Below are 17,900 nucleotides of genomic sequence, written 5' to 3' on the forward strand. Positions count from 1 at the left end.
CTCAGATTTAAAAATTATTTGTGCCTGGGTTGCTCCTTAAAAACCCTACCTCTTTTATCAAATTTTGGTCACCTGCCTGAATATGTTATGTAGCTTGGTGATGAATGTTGTTTGACCATTCCTCTGAAGCGCGCCTTGCACCGTTTTACTACGTTATTGCCCCTACATAAATGCAAGTTGTTGTTGTGGCCCAACGAACATGACTAAAGATCATTGTTGGTTGTGAGATTGCTGCGTGCAAATTGGCTGCCTCATTCGGCATGACTGACATGACCACATTGTTGTTATTTGTTGTTCGTGTAAATAAACAGGGCAGAGAAAAAAATATAACAATTGCCTGTGAGGAACTTTAGGATGTCCCTGTCGCAGAGGCGGTGAAACAGGCGCTAATTGAAAATCCAGGTGTTGTTGTTGTAGTCGGCAGAACTTTCGTTTTGAAAACAAACCGCCGGCCGCCAACCGTCCGGGTGCGTGATGACGAAGGCGCGCCGCGGCCCCCCGGGGGGGGGGGGGGGGGGGAAGACGCTGGGTATGCAAATGAGACGCCGGGTATGCAAATGAGACGCCATGGCCCGGATGTGCGGCCGCTTTGTCCTCCCCCCCCCGCCCCCCTTTCCCTCTTGCGGATTTACACGGCGGAGCCGGAGGAGCGGCAGGCCAGTGTGTCGGGCTGGTGTATTTTTTTCACCCCCCCCTCTTCCCTACCCCTCCAAATAATCTGACAATCGGGAGTGAATAATAATAACAGTTGCACAAAAAAAAAAGAGAGAAAACAATCCAATTCCCTCCCCACTGCCTCAAAAAAAAAATTAGCAGCAGCGGAGGAGGAGAGAGTGGACGAAGCAGTGATCTCGGCGTCCAGTTGTTTGATCGAAATCTCTGAAAGCTGAACCTTCGGCTGCCAGGATGGTGAGCGAACCGTTTTGTGCCGTGGACACGCTTTTATTAACACAAATTATTATGGTTTTCCATCTCCTCCCGCCCTCCTTTCCTCCCGTGCCAATGAGGTGTTTGCAGAAGGCGGGCGGCCATCTCCGAGGCACCGCCGCAGTGTGGGCCCAGCCTGATTTCGGCGCTAGCCTGGCCTTCACCCTCCCCCTGCTCCATTTACATTAAATATCCTCTTATTCCCCACCCCCACGCCACAGCTGTGGGAGTGTGTTTGTCTCCCACCCCTGCACATTCCTTTGGCTTTTGCGAGCTGAAGGGTTTACAGGGCTTGAGCAGCTTTCTGCCCCCCCCCCCCCCATTTTTAATAACATAAATATGCTCCACATTATTTTACGCATTGCTTTTTGTCTCTTAATTGAATGAGGAGGGGTTTTAAAACCACCTGGTCAGTTATTCAGAAGCCCCCCCCCCCCCCCCCCCAACATACCATTCAGGAAGGCCCCATCCCTCCATTACATTCAGGAAGCCCCCCCCCCCTTCATAACATTCAGGAAGCATTCTTCTCTCCCCCCCCCCCCCCCCCCCGCATAACATTCAGGAAGGCCCCCACACCCTCCTTGCATTCAAGAAGCCCCCTCCCCATAACATTCAGGAAACTCCCCCACCCTGCCTTGCCAATCCCCTCATGCTTTAGGTGTAACATCTGATTTCTGTCCCTTTTTTTGGTAATCGTAAATGCACCTCATCCTGTGTGTGCCAGCAGAGCTATCTGGGTAGATTTTCTTTAGGCCCTTTGAATCGTAGAGTTGTGTGTTTATATTTTTGAATGTTTGTTTGGGATGGTATACAGCATTTTAGCTGCAGACCTTGCAGCATTGAGTTGAAATTAAGTTTAAAATGGAGGGGTAAAGGTGTTGGCTAGTATTAAAAAAAACGTGTTATACTGTGGGGGTTCAGCAAGAAGTAGTTGTGGCGGCTTAATCTACAGGTCAACAAGGTGTATAAATAATTTCAAGTTCAAACTGGATAATTTATATGCAATAGTTTTACAGTAAAGTGAAAATGCATCAGATACTGGAAATCTAAAACAGAAAATGCTGAAAACATTCAACACGTCAGTCCGCATCTATGGGCAGAACAGGCAAGTTTCAGACATAGACCCCTAACCAAACTTTATATTCAAAATATTTTCATAAATTCTACAACGGGTCTTTGTAATTAAGCTTCAGGCAATGGGGGTGTAACTTGCCTTATTTTATGTGCACATAAGGCTATAATTTTTTTCATGCACATATTGGTTTTGAGATTCCTCTGTATAAGGAACAAGAAGGAAAGTCCTATTGCTTGTGACTGGTATTGCTTGATTTTAAAAAATAATGGTTGAACACATTTTAAAATGGAATTGTTTAAGAAATAATGGATGTTGTGATGTGTTGAGTGTTTATTTTTAGCAAGTTGAGCTAAAATGGCCTGAATAACTTCCCTATCTTTGGTGTAGAAAATCTGATCTAATGTTCATTGGCTATTTTGCACCTGATGTCTTTATTGATTGTTTGAAAATGTGTTTTGTCATTTAAAGTGTTCTGAAATGTTTGAAACTCTAGACAAAAGAAACTTGTCACAGTTACATCTATTAAGTATTTTTCTTAATTTGAAACTACGGTGAAATTTATTTAACTGACAGAAGCAGGCAGCTGCAAAAGTTACAGTAAATACAATTATTCCAGAAATTCAATGTTGTGGCTCTAATGGGTAAACTTGAAAGGGAAAGGTGTTGGCATGTGTAAACTGGATTATGTATGGGGAAAAACAAAATAGCTGGTGGGGAGAGTCAAATAGGTGCTACCTTTGGGAAATGTTTAATTAAGTTGAGTGGATGCTTGGAGAATTGGGTCCACATTCGCTCCTTAAAACTCTGGGGAATCCATGAGATGTGAGATTTACTACTGCAAGACTTGCTCTTTCTAAGAATGCCTGATGATTTAACGTGAATTGAATAAAAATTAGATTCAAAGTTTCTCTTATGGATGAACAAATCTGAGCCAATTGACCATCTTGTCTTATCTGAGAGCACAGGTATAGGCCCTTCCTCCAGGAGACCGCCAATCTACACTGTGAACTTGCCTTTAGTTTATTTTCATAACCTCAGAGTGCTGAGTTAAGTTATTGCCAGGTTGATGATACTTTGACTGAGGGACACCTAATGGAAATTGGACCTGGACCCTTGCTGATCTGTGTGACTCGTAACTGCACTGCGAAGAACATTTGCTAGCTGGGCTATTGGAATTATGAATATTCCTGTAATATGTATTAATTTTTGTATTTGAACATGCACAAAGACCTCATGTTGCATTTTTCCGCAAGTCCTTGATTGACTCGGTCAGTCTTCTGTCTAACCACCACAATTAAATGGCCCTAACCAAAGTTACACTTGACACCTTTTGTAACTAATCGTGGTGCATTTTCTCACTTGTCATCCTCAATCTTATAGCAGCCATGGGCATGCCCTATGATGTGATCCTACCAAAATATATCTCCTTTTCTAGCTCAAGGTTGTTTTCCTTAATTTGTGGCTTCATCAACAATTCTTTCAGCTCCCATACCATTGCTACAGGTGTCTTATTCCTTGCTCGTTTCTTGTGTACACAAGACCATTGACAACATCATCCAGAGATGTGGGGTAGGCTTCCCATGTGCACTGACAACCTATTTCTATCTCCTGACCCTCTGCTGCTGTGTTGTAGATTGTTAGGTTGACATCCAGTTGTGGCGGAGCTGATATTCCAAATTCTCAGCTGGTACAGGAATTGAGCCCACGCTGCTGGCCATGTGCATCACAAACCAGCTGTCTAGCCCACTGAGCTAACCTCCAGTTTAAATATTAAAGCTGATGCAGTTATCAGCCCACCCTCTTACTCAGATGAATTGTCACTGATTTCATCTACAACTTGGATTCTGACTTTGAACAACACAGTTCGCAATCCATAAACTGCTTTTATTTCCAAATTTGGTGTGGGCAGACTGTGAGATCTCAAATTTCTGAAAAATAGTATAGACTTTTGTGATGTATACGTTTTTGGCAGAGCTCTCTGGAGAGCACTTGCTGGTGAATTTATAAAATTGACAGATCCATTACTGGACAAAGGATAATTCTGCAACCATTTTGCAATTCTGCAATTCCTCCTCCTCCTGTAGCTTTTAGGTTAATTTAGTTAGCAGTTGAAAATTTGTCTTGGGACTTGCATTTATGTAGTGTTTTTGTGACCTCATGGCTATCTAAAAGTCCACACTAAGTATGGTCACTGTTATAATGCAGGGAAACCCTGTACACAGTGAGGTCCCTTAAGTAGCAATTCGACAACCAGATAATCTATCTTAATGGTGCTTGAGCGAATAATGTTGGCAGGGAAACGGAAGGACCCTTGTTCTTTTATGGCCACCTGAGAGAGTGTATGTGACCTTTGTTTAACGTTCTATCCAACAGACAGTAGCCTGGCAGTTCAACCTTCCCATGGCTGTTTATTGGAGTGTCATTCTTGAGTATGTGCTGAAGTCCTGTAGTCCAGTGTTTTTCAAACTTTCTTTCCCTGGACCCACCGTCCGTTCTTCGTGACCCACGCAGACCAACCCTTGCGACCCATGCCATTTGAACTTTGCGACACACCATTTTTGCTTACCTTTAATGCGACAGGTGAGCTTGCTTGGCCCTCACAATCTCACTTGCTTGGTCATTCAATGTTACATTCCTGCTAAAGACTTCAGCTGATGCTTTAAGATCTTGCTGCATCCTTTGAAAAAAATCCAGAGGTTTGTCCTCGAACTCTCCATGTTTAGTCTTCAAATGCTTTTGAAATGTTGAGGGCTTTAAACTTTCATTTTCCAGTACTTCCCTGCACATAACACACATGGGCTTTGCATCCTGATTTGCAGTGGCACAATTAATAAAGCTATACCTCCAAGAAATCATCTTTATACTGCTTTGTTCCCAATTTCAGCTTCTTAATGGGTTGATCATCAGAGGTCCTGGAGCTCTCACCAACACTGCTTTGTCCTGCCGTGGACCCCCCCGTGAGAAGCGCGCTCCAGCAGATTCAGTTGTGAGATCCTAGCCTGTTGTTGTGTCTCCTGGCCCTCTTTTCCTTATCACAGAATGATCCATCTTCAGTTCTTCTCTCAGTCCTGTTGCTTGCTGGCAGCTACAAAATGGAGGAATCTCTTTTCAGTGACTTCACGCCCAAAGCACGTGACGTCAGTGTACGGGATGCGTGACCTGCTTTCTGCGGCCGTTTCTGGCAGGAAGACTCCCATCGATTCTTAAAATTAAAAAAAAAAAAATCTGCTGTGACAGCACGTTGACGCCTGGAGGAGGTGATCTGTCCCGCTGTACTCTGGGCTTGCATACTGCTACATCCGGCTGAGGGAGCACGCATGAGTGGGACGGCTAGTGTTTTTAAAGGCCGGGCGTGGCCATTGGGTACTACTACCTGCAATTGGGAATGACGTGACCAATTGCTCAGAGACCCACCAGACACCCGACCCCGAGTTTGAAAATGACTGCTGTAGTGGGACCTGAATCTGCAACCTTCCTATTAAGTCGAGGCTTACATTTAAACTGAGTATGTGAAATGTGGACCTATATAATTTATTTACTTTTATCAATGATTAGAAAAGGGTGTTGCAGTTTAATTTAATTTTGGACTGCAGTTACCCCAAATTTCACAATCCAAGTTTCCATTATTATCTGTGATGATCAGGCTGTGATGACTGCTATCTTGTAGTTGATGGATATTTATTTTTAAATAATTGACTTTGGACACCAATATCCAATATCTAAAGTTTGATTACCTTTGGATTAGAGAATTGGGCCTTGGTGAAATACATATTTTTAAAAAGTTTTAGACTGTTGCCTCCTTATTCCTGTTTCTTCCAAACACTGCATTGTTTACTTCATATCGAGAACTAATGTAAAGTATTTGTCACTTAAAAACTAAGTTAGTATTGCTACAAATGTACATTATCTACCACTTGGGAATTTTGTTGGCTTTGAAACTGTACTGATGTCAAAATTGTAAAATAAAACCAGAATCAGCATTTATGGTGCAGCCAGACCATTTTGATAAAATATTAATATATTTAACAGGGCAGTCACTGATGTGAAGTGAATGAACAAATTGGCATTTGGGGTGTAGAATTGTTAACATGTCTATTCTTTCCTTGGGTTCTAACTGACTGACTTTCAGCATTCTCTGTCTTATTTCAAATGTCCATCCCTTTCAATTTGTTTTTAGATTTTTTTCAACAGAGCCCAGCTACTATTAGATGTTAAATAGTTTAATAAAGCATATATAGAAATTTATGCTGCATCTGCATTGGGGTTTGCAAAGAAACCTAACTAAGTAATTAGTTTCACAGTTGAGATGCGAACGTTTTAAAGTGTGGAATTGCATTAGGATAAATTGAACTCTGAATTTGCTTTTCAATATCGGCAGAAGCCTCGGTAGATTTTAATGTGCAACCATTGTTTATTTGCACCTCTAGTTTTTTGTTGAACAGGTACTAAGTGCTTGATTGTACGTTTGTAGAAAACTGTAAACAACTTACTGAGAGACTGGCAACTGTACAAAAATTGACTCATGAGTAGTGTGCGATGTAGGATAGCAAAATAGATTGTGATTGCATAGTTTTTTTCACCTGGAATAATGGTGTGAGAAAATAATTTTGAGATCTAAATTATTTGGAAACGGGCTTGAAGGAAAAGGATGAATCACTGCAGTTTTGGGGGGTTGGCGGGGTATAAAGATTTTGAACATGATTGCAGAATTATTTTTTTGGAACACTTATGAAGGCACATGCCCATCAAAAGCAGGTCATATGCTGCCAGTTACAACATGATATTTTGCTCATATTTCTTGACCCCCCCCCCCAAACCTTTTCTAATCTTAAAAGAGTAAAGATGGTGCTCAAAAAAGCTTTGTAGTCAATTAAGTGCCCTATGAAGTGTGTTCACTGTCGTAAAATTCAGAAACTTTTTGCGTGACGAGGCCCACAAGCAGCAAATGGGTACATGGCCACTTATTCTGTTTTATCTGATCCTTGGTTAAGTTTTTGTGGAATTACATTAAATAAACATACCAAGAATTAACTTAATATTGCCTGTAGGCTTCTGCAGGTGCTGATATGCTGAGACACAGTTCTGCAGGTACTAGTTAGCTGCTCATTGGCTCACTTTGTCCAAGTGATCGTTTTCAGATGCATGCTGGCTGTTGAACGGTAGGTTGGCTGGAAGGAATGCAGATGAAATTGATTGTGCTTTTTGTGATTTCTCTGTCCCAAATGCTCATTCAGGTAGGTGGTGGTCATGGGATACTATACTTTTTTTTTTTGTGAACAGGGATCCGCAAGAGATCAATATTTTATTTTAAGGCTCTCAATCAGTAAATAAAATGAAATCTCTCATTCTTACAGAAATGAGAATGGGGCCAGGCCCATATGACTGTTGCTGAGCTCTGGAGGAGTGCAGTGGCCATGCGGGGATATTTCTGCTTGAAACCTGGTTACTAATAAACGGCACAAAGTCTTCAGCAAAACAAAATCCGCTTTTTTAAAAAAATAGGCAAACAATATGGCAGCATCTGGCAGGCTGATTCTTTCCTGATATCCCGTGGTTCCCTCCAGGTAGTTTCTTTCTTGGCTTCAGGCTGCGTAATTCCTCGTGATTTCAGGACTAGGGTTAAACTGGAAGATTAAGGAGTTTAATAGAAGGCTCAGCCTCCCTGCCCAAAGTCTTCTGTAAATTTCTTCACCTTGTTAAGATCCTCAGCATTGACAGTGGGTCCAGTGGTCGCCTGTGAGCGAAGCATGTCAGACATGCAAACCACCGGCTCCAGCAGCTTACCAGTGGAAACATCCACCCAGGTCATCTCAATGGCAGCTGGATCTCCAGGGGAGCAGGGCGTCAAAAAATCATCCACTACAACATTTGGATTTGTCCTGGATGGACCCTGAATCATTTTAAAATGGGTTGCTGATTGGACTTTCCGAACTGGCTGCATTGACGCATCATGGAAAATTATACAGATGTCTGCACCAGAATACCCCTCTTTTCCTACCGAGCTCCCGGTAATCAGCCTCCATCAGGCAGTATGGGGTTGTACCCAGGTGCAATGTAAACATGTGGACTCTTGCTGGTTCCTCTGGCAATGGGATGTAAATCCGTTTCTCAAACCTCCTCCTAATGGCAGAATCCAGCACCCAGGGAATGCTTGTCGCTCCCAAGACAAAGATTCCATCACTACTATTACCAACACCTTGCATCTGGACCAGAAATTCTGTTTTGATGCGTCGGGCAGCTTCACTCTCATTCCCGTTCCTGGATCCACAGAGGGAATTGACCTCATCGATAAATATAATGGAGGGTTTGTGCTGTCGAGCCAACTCGAACAGATTTTTCACAAGTTTCTCACTCTCTCCAAACCATTTGAACATCAGGTCAGATGAAGACACCGAGAAGAATGTGGAGTTATTGGCCTCTGTTGCGACAGCTTTGGCCAGTCGGATTTTCCTGTACCAGGTGGGCCAAAGGGCAAGATTCCAGCCAAGGAGTTTGTTTACCCATTAGCTGCTCCTGCAGTTTCTTCTTCTCTGGATTCTCTTCCTCACTGTCGCTCCCCTTGTCATTTTGCTGTTTTTCTTTCACTGGCTTCTTGCCACGTTTCTTTGTTTTTAAAATATTCCTTCAGTTTTTCTGCTCTGTCTAGGTACTGAACACACTTGGCTCGAATACTCTCCTTTGCCTTCTCTCCATGAGCCTCATATTTACCTGAGGAAGGAGCAGTGCTCCGAAAGCTAGTGTTTGAAACAAACCTGTTGGACTTTAACCTGGTGTTGTAAGACTTCTTACTGTGCTCACCCCAGTCCAATGCCGGCATCTCCACATCATATTTAATAGCATGCAGGAAATACTCCACCGCATGCTGATACAGCCTCAATGCTTCCTCATAATTCTTTGCCTTGTCCTTATCTGTGGCTTTAGTTACAAGGTCAATTGCTTTCTGGAGGGTGTTGGGCGCTGACATCGCACATTTCTGAAGCTCAGCCCGGGGAAGGAGCGTAGCCGGGACTCACCCTGCGGCAGCGCAGCTCGGCCGGGCCTCGGGCGGGAGCTGGGGCTCGCGCTGCGCCTCTGGTTCGCACTGGGGCTTGGGCTCGGCGCTTCCCGGGATCGCGGCCGGCAATTGGCAAAAGAAAAGATGGGATACTATACTTAATGAAGAGAATAAACGAGAAGCATGCAGAGCTTCATTGTCTATCTCCTAGAATACGGCTCATTATATTGACTGCTGCTGCCCCTGGTGAGATTTCTTGCTCAGCACAAATCAGGGCTTGACCCTAGGACCTTTCCTTCTCATCAGTGTTGAACTGAGCCATGCAATCAGTCAAATAAGTCAAATATATTTAATTCTTACCTTGAAGGAGTTTGTGCATTTTTTAACTTGCAAAAATGTTTTGAATACTGATTCAGTACTTTGAATGGCTGATGTACATTCCCACTTTTCAGTTTGGGTTGAAGTTTGAATGGAATAGTTTGGGTATGTTTTTCCTGTTCATCATGTCTAGAGTAAGGGGTCATAGTTAGGAAATGGTTGTAAGAGACTTGTGGAGCAGCTGAGACGTTAATTTTTTTCAGTTTTTATTTTTTAGCTCTGTGGATGCTCATCTGTTGTTGGCTGCAAATTTGGAAGCAAGATTCTTTAATTCTTGAGACATTTTTTAGAATGATAACTTAAGTTGAAATAGCCTGCCGTCCGTCCATATGTCAGGCCTACTATCTTGGAACTGAGCAGACATGGAAAGTGGAAGGTACTGCTTTTCTTGATTGAGTACAATGCCAAAGTAACCCAAGGCTTAAGTCACCAAGTAGGTTCTCAAGGCTTTCCCCTCAAATTCTGGAAAGCTTGCTTAACACACATTTGTTTTGTTAATTCTACTAATTGACATAAATTTGCAGATCACGCAGCTTAATTAAGTGAACAAGTCTGCATTATTTTGCATTCATGACTTCATGAGGTTTTATAGGCCTTTACAAAATGATCAGAGGGTTAGATAGGGTGGACAGTGAGAGCCTTCTCCCGCGGATGGAAATGGCTAGCACGAGGGGACATAGTCTTAAACTGAGGGGTAATAGATATAGGACAGAGGTCAGAGGTAGGTTCTTTACGCAAAGAGTAGTGAGGCCGTGGAATGCCCTACCTGCTACAGTAGTGAACTCGCCAACATTGAGGGCATTTAAAAGTTTATTGGATAAACATATGGATGATAATGGTATAGTGTAGGTTAGATGGCTTTTGTTTCGGTGCAACATCGTGGGCCGAAGGGCCTGTACTGCGCTGTATTGTTCTATGTTCTATGTTTACTGTTTGGTAGCTGAAGAAAATGCTCTTTGATGCAATGATGGCATCAAACATGTTTAAATGATCTAATATTAATCTTTATGAAACCTGCTATCTTACAAATCATGTGCAGTTTGACCCCTGATTCAATGTTTCCTTTTCCTCCATTTGTTACCCTGCAAACCCAGAGTCACATTGCTGTGCTGTCTAGCACTCTCCATTCTACCACCATGCCAAAACCTGGTATGAAATGAAGGGTGTAGTTAATATTTGGTCTGAAAGTATATTTGGCAATGTATGTATGTCCTTACTCTGCAGTATACACAGTGAAACCATTCTCTGCTTTTCTGGCTGACCTGCTTTGTTTCGTTGAATTTCTTTTCTCAAAGTATAAACTTAATCTTCAGAACATTCTTGTCAATAGATCTAGGTCAGAATGCTGACAGGAGGAGCCTCAGTTCAGGAGGACAAAATATATAATTATACTATTGGGTGCTTCAAATAGTTCAGGGAGACAGAATTTGAAAATTTCACTCCCGTGGTCAGTGCCATTAACCAAAATCCCAGGGACAGGTTTATTTTATAGTTAATGGCTATTTGTCATTGGCATTTGTCCAGTGCAGCACTTCAGCTAATTGTGATGTTAATAGTTTTGTACTGTTGACGAGCAGTTTTTGCCACAGTTGTTGGGGTCCAATCTTAAGATATGAATATGTGATTAGCATCTTTTTTCAGGTTGCTGTTAAACACCTAACAGCTCATAGAGTTGGCTGAAATGGTTTCCCTGCCCCCCCCCCCCCCCCCCCCAATAAAAAGAGAGTTGCCCTCATTGATTCACAGGCCTAAGAAAGGGAAGTGATGTTGTCTCTGAAGTGAGGCCTTATCGGCAGTATTTTATCAGTGAAAATTAGGGTGACTTGACAAGATCTACTGTAGTATGGAGAACTTTTGAGGACCAGATGCTGCAACCTAAAGCTAATTAGAGAGAGAATATGGAATTTGGGCATCTTTTTTCAGCTGGAAGCCGACTGTGGGGCAGGCTATTAGTGGAGTGATAACAGGTTTAAAGTAAAGTACATGGAGCCAATGGCTCTGGCTAAAACACTTTTAAATATTAGATTATTTTTTATATGGTTAGTTTTAAAAAGCATTTCACTTGTATAATGGGAAGATTTTGCATTTAATTTCCTGGTACATGCCCATGTGGCTTGTTCAATCTGCTGCTGTAACAAGTTTTAAGAAATGTTGTTTAGTTTGGTAAAATACTCTTTTTCAGATACTATAAATTTGAGTGGGACATTTGAACTTTATTTGACTTGGGTGATGTGAATTTTAAAAATGTAATCCAAACATGGGTGAACTGGAAGCTATATTTGTATTGGTCTGGTCATACTTGCTGACAGGCCTCGTTTGCATATGGTTTTGTAAATCAATATTTTGCAACTTGCACTCACCATTGGGCTTGATTACTAACATTAAGGTAGCTTTGCATTGGGAAATTTTAAATCTTCACTGAATTTGGGATTATGGCCTAATCAGCATTGTGTGTACTATGCTTTTGATTTTAGTTTGGAGCAAAATGTTTGCACCTGCATACTGTGATTATTTAGCTGATATCCAGTCAAGAGTTAATATACATGGTTTACTTGGAACATGGGATTACTCTTTCATTTTGGATGTGATCCAAATTAAAACCTTTCCATTTGCTTCTACTCTGGTTTGATGGATTCTGGGATGGCTGATAAGTCCAGTGCATGATCTGCAGACTCTGCCACATGTGGGACAGGTAAGGGTCAGACAAATGAGATGTTTGGAGGTTTGTGCGCTCTCTTTGACACCTCTACTTTTCCTCTGTGTGCTCCTGACAAAGTCGCGATGTGAATGGTGCCTTCCTGAATAAACTTTCTCAATTTTGGTTGTCACAAGCCAGGGGCTTCCATGAGTTATGAGGGTGTTTGATCTCTTCGGCGATGTTTTCAGGACATCCCTAAAGCATTTATTTCCAGTGTCATCCTGGGAGTCTCCTGCTGTGACTGAGTTCAGAGTAGGACAGTTGCTTTGGGAGTCTAGTGTCGGGCATTTTAATGGCATGCCCACCCAACAGAACTGTTTTTGGGGGATTAACACCTTAATGCTGGGCAAGTTGGCTTGGGAGAAAACATTGCTGTTGGACTCTTGTTAGTCTCTTGTCTTTGGATTTGGAGGATCTGCCGGTGGTAGTACTTTGAGAATTGCTGCAGGCTGTCCAAATCTCTGAAGCATTTGGGACTGCCTGGTAAAGCATGACCTTAGTTAGTTTCAGGCTTGAAAGCATGTCTCTAATGACTGCAGTGGTGGCTTTGGTGATTTGGGGAGGGTGAACTCAATGAAGGATTTGTGTGAGAAGGTGTGTACATCAGAAATTGTTCCTTATAAAGACCTTAGAAATTGATGGTAATTTAAGATTGTGTAGTAGCTGGAGAGCAGAGGAGGAGCTGGAGGTGGTCTTTTTAAGGAGGGCATTTAAAGAGGAAATAAATTGTGCTAACCTCTGGTGCAGTAAAATAAAACGGAAGTGAGTTTGTGAAGGTTAGACCTTGTGTAAGAACTGATTTTGGAGAATTTGAGGTTAAGTTGGAGAAGGGAGAGATTTTCGGGAGGGGTCGTGTTAGGCGGTTCAACGATGGGGTAAGGTTTGACTGGCAACTACTTACAATGATCCCTAAATTAAGAACTCTTATGCTCTCTTCACCCCCCCCCCCCCCCCCCCCCATTGCTTCTCTGTTCAAGATGTGAATAAATGGTGGAGGGTCAGGTGTTGGGGAAAACATGAACAAGGGATTGCCTGTCTTGCAGCATTATAGAGTCATAGATGTTTGCAGCTTGGAAACAGACCCTTTGGCCCAGCTTGTCTATGCCGCCCAGTTTCTATCACTAAGCTAGTCCCACTTGTCCGCATTTGGCCCATATCCCTCATTATCCACCCTGTCCATGTAACTGTCTAACGTTTTTAAAGGAAAAAATTGTACCCGCCTCTACCAGTGCCTCTGGCAGCTCATTCCAGATGGTCACCACCCTCTGTGAAGAAATTTCACCTCTGGTCTCTTTTGTATCTCTCCCCTTAAATCTATGCCCTCGAGTTCTGTACTCCTCTACCTTTGGGAAAAGATGTTAACTATCTACCTTATCTATGCCCCTCATTATTTTATAGACCTCTATAAGTTCACCCCTAAGCCTCCTACGCTCTAGGGAAAAAAAGTCCCAGCCTCTCCTTATAGCTCAGACCATCAAGTCCTGGTAGTATCCTCTTAAATCTCTTCTACACTCTTTCTAGTTTAACAATATCCTTCCTATAATAGGGTGACCAAAACTGAACACAATATTCCATGTGTGGCCTTACTAATGTCTTGTACAACTTCAACAAGACGTCTCAACTCCTGTATTCAATATTCTGACCAATAAAACCTAGCCTGCTGAATGCCTTCTTCACCACCCTGTCTACCTCCGACTCCACCTTCAAGGAGCTGTGAACCTGTATCCCCAGATCTGTTTGTTCTGTAACTGGGCCAGATTTGTGCCAAGGGCTGATGGTGTGGGTCGTTACTGCTGGGTTTAGAGGGGGAAGAGAAGGAGACTTTGAAAGTGACCCAGCTTCATGATGGACAACCATGACTGGGGAGAGATTGAGTGAGTGCAGAATAGAGGTGTGGAAAATAGCAATCCTAATTGAGTTACATTATTAAACTTTTCAGCCAAATGCTGCAAACTGGAACTATCGGGCCCTTTCTGGACATTCCTTTATATGTTATGGTGTGGAATTTAAATATTTGTGACCAATTAAATACAGCTTTTAAACGGTTTAAAATTAATGACATTATTATATCCTACAGCTGTGTTACTCCTTGCTTTGACCTGCAGGTGCTATCTCCAACTGTCAATGTTAAAATATCTATTTGTATGCTTGTTTAAATTAAAGTAGTGGATTAGTCATAGTTTACTTTATAATCTGGTTTGAATTGCTTTGGCCTGACTTCATTTATCTGCACAAAATTGTAGTACTTCGATCGTATGAAAAATGTAATTTGCATAAGATTACAAGTAAACAAAAACACTTGCTCCAAGTTTTGATACCCAATCTTGTTTTTTAGATGTGGAAAATTTAGTATTTGTTTTTTTTCCTGATGTAAATTGCACGATTGTCTCAACCTTTCCATCGAACCATGGGAAGGTTACAGCACAGATAAAGGCCATTCAGCCCACAGTGTCTGTGCTTGCCAAAAAAAGGGGGGAAAGAAGCTAGCCACTCATTTTAATCCCACTTTCCAGCATCTGGTCTGTAGCCTTGCAGGTTACAGATCTTCAGGTGCAGATCCAAGTATCTTTTTAAATGAGTTGAATGTTTTGACTTCCACCACTAATTCAGGCAGTGAGTTCCAGACGCCCATCACCCTCTAGGTGAAAATGTTTTCCTCATGTCCCCTCTAATCCTTCTACCAGCTACTGCAAATCTATGCCTGCTGGTAATTGACCCCATAACTAGGGGGACAGCTCTTTCCTGTTCACACTGTCTAGGCCCCTCATAATTCTGTACACCTCAATTAGGTCACCCCTTAGCCCCTCTTCCAAGGAAAACAACCAAAGCCTATCAAATCTTTCCTCCCCGTTGCAATTTTCAGCCCTGGTAGTATTCATGTAAATATTTTGTAGTGGCACTGACTGCATTTTCTGCCAGTATGCCATTGAAACTGACAGCAACTTTAGAACTCTGCACATGTGCAGAATAACCTGGAAATCCAGAAGTTGCTGTTGATGATTCTATACCCTTCAGATGTAGTTTTGAGGCTGTTTTTAAGTGTTCTCCTTGTGTGTCTTTTAAGTTGAGCGCTACCACACTTATCAAACAATGAACACAGATGCATATATACATTCTGGTTGAAATTCTGGTTCACTGCTGTGTTTAGGTGGTAATGGGCATTAAATTTTGAGAAACCTATGAATTAAGCGATAAACTCAGTAAATGTCAGGTTTCTTTCGTGACTGATGGAGCGAATGGCCTTTCATCTGAATGAACAAATGTCTGGAATGCTCAATTGTTTGATGCATGATCTGAAACATTCTGTTGGATGGGTGCATGATTCAGACTGAAAGTTCATCTCTACTTAAGCGACTTAGAAATTGTGCTGTTACTAGGTATCCAGTCCCCCCCCCCCCCCCCCCCCCCCCCCGACCATGTCACCAGAACTATCTTTTTGTAGGTCAATTTGGAATACACCAACTTGGTTTAGTTGTAGCACGCATCTCTAGGTCAAAAAGCTATGTTTTCAAATCCCGCTCTAAGGCAACAGTGCAGTACTGAGAGTTTACTGCACTGTTGGTGTTGCCAATATTTGGATGAATGTACAGCATCCTACCATGCCACCTGAAGAGGAGCAACACATTTTCTGACTGTCCTTTGTTTTCTTACATTCCTTCCTCAACCAGCACCATTAAGACACATTATCTAGTCATTCATTCATTTGCTGTTGGGAATTTGTTATGCTTGGGTATGTAATTATGACTCTGCTTCAAAAATGATCAAATTAGAGTTAGTGTTTTGATGTGCCTTAAGATGTGAAAGGTGCTATTTACACAAGTTATTTTGTCCCCCCATAGTTGGGTTTGCTCCCATATCATTGGGCCGAATTTTTATTTCTGTATTTCCCTCCCCACTTGCGATTCTCCTCTGTCCCTATTTTAAATTGCCAACTAAGACTAAGGTTGACATATAGATTCTATAGGTTTCGCAATAGGTTCTGCATAAAATAAGTTGCAAGGAAAGATCAAGTGTCAAGTTTTTTTTCAGTGATGAAACTAGGCAATATAATCATTAAAAAATTTAGAGTACCCAATTCATTTTTTCCAATTAAGGGGCAATTTAGTGTGTTCAATCCACCTACCTTGCACATCTTTGTGTTGTGGGGCGAAACCCATGCAAACACGGGAAGAATGTGCAAACTCCACACGGACAGTGACCCAGAGCGGGGATCGAACTTGGCACCTCGGCACTGAGACTTCAGTGATAACCACTGCGCCACCGTGCTGTCCCCAGTCAATCTAAACATGAGTCACCATAGTTACCAGTCAACAAAAATTCCATGGACATGCAACCACTTGAAAGGCTACTGTTTCAGTCAATCACATTATGCTCTTGTATTTAGTTGGATTAGAAATAACTGTAATTGTTTAAATAACATCACAGGTCTGCATTGTTCTTTTGTCAGTTTAAGTATTCATACTTGTAGTTCTCTGGTCCCAGACATTTGGCTCTAAGATGTGAGCTTGAGTTTTTTGTCAGAAGAATTTTTGACGAATAAAGGGCTCAGTTGCACATGTCTCAACATATTCAACTTTATTTTTAATTTCCTGCTGATCAATGCTGCATTCTAATCTCTGCTGTATATTTACTGGGACCTTAATCCCTTGTATTGTTTTATAATCCAGACAATTGGTTAGAGTGAGATGGTGATGTTTTAATCGCAATTCACTGTATAATAACAAGCTGTGCAATAGATCATGTCCTATTTTACCAATAGCAGAACTATTTTGATATGCGCAAGCATATTTGATCGATAAGTCAGGAACGATCTGCATTTTCAGGAACTTGCTGCATGTATGTTGTAGCTGAGTACATGTACGAGCGCTTAGTGGACATATAATTACCGTAGCACAAATGGTGGGTACTGTGCTTTTGATAACAGTTGGGAATTTTACTACATTCAAGATTTGTAATGAACTATTTGCTTTTATGGGTCTTGGGGCGTTTCCAATGCCGTGATGCATTATGTCGATGAACTCGTACTTCTGTCACTGGCTAGCAGCTAAGGTTAAATGCAGCATTCGACCAGCGAGTGTGTTGTAGTCTGATTGCTTGAAAGAATTTTATTCTCCACAGAAAATCTTTCCTCTTGGTTCTTCCTGTTGAAGTCAATAATTTCCTGCTTTTGGACTGTAGTAGAAAGATTCAACAATGCTCGTTAAGGCAAAATAACAGTTAGTACCACTGCTGATTCCTTCCCAAGTCCGTGCTTTTACAGAAAATCAGTTCAGTATTTATACATTATCATTATCAAGATTGCATGACTACAGCTTAGTCAGGAATTCGATCGGAAGTAGAAATTGAAGCAATGTCATAAACTTGTTGATCTTCTCGGACTCTTTGTTTCATCCCTCATACCATTATCTTGTCCTTTGATAGAACATTAAACGGTCGGAGGAGACTCGTCCATTCCTTATCTTGTCTTATTCATACCGCCCTGGGTTATGACGAGTTAGCCTTATCAGGAATTCCAGAGGTCAGGCATTTTGGAATAGCTAGATTCTTACATTGTACCGAATAGTTGACCAGTTTTCCCATCATGCCATTACTTAATTCGTACAACATCACATTCCAACTGTAGCTACTTGGAGCCGTTTGTGTGTGAAATTGATCACTGCGGCAATTCAGTTTCACTGTGACTTTCGGTTGTCGAAGGTGTTGCTCAGATCTTAGACATGAAACTGAGACAACCATCCGAAAAGGAAAATGGGATTCTGTAGAGGAATATTAGCTGTAGGTTGTTTGTAGAGAAGGATAAAATTTATCTAAAATTGTGTTCCGTTTTG

General features: G+C 41.9%; 1 protein-coding gene and 1 pseudogene across 1 annotated transcript in view; one reads left to right on the forward strand and one right to left on the reverse strand.

Moving 5' to 3' along the window:
- Positions 1 to 612: 612 nt before the first annotated feature.
- Positions 613 to 17,900, forward strand: part of LOC140421846 (calcineurin subunit B type 1) — a 79,388-nt gene continuing 62,100 nt past the window's right edge. Inside the window, exon 1 of the mRNA XM_072506829.1 lies at positions 613 to 909. Coding sequence (XP_072362930.1) covers positions 907 to 909 — 3 coding nt within the window. The 5' untranslated portion in view covers positions 613 to 906. The remainder of the gene's footprint in view (positions 910 to 17,900) is intronic.
- On the reverse strand, positions 7,566 to 8,995 carry LOC140427743 (vacuolar protein sorting-associated protein 4A-like; annotated as a pseudogene).

This window comes from Scyliorhinus torazame, chromosome 1 (assembly GCF_047496885.1).
Source record: "Scyliorhinus torazame isolate Kashiwa2021f chromosome 1, sScyTor2.1, whole genome shotgun sequence".
Classification (NCBI taxonomy): Eukaryota; Metazoa; Chordata; class Chondrichthyes; order Carcharhiniformes; family Scyliorhinidae; genus Scyliorhinus; species Scyliorhinus torazame.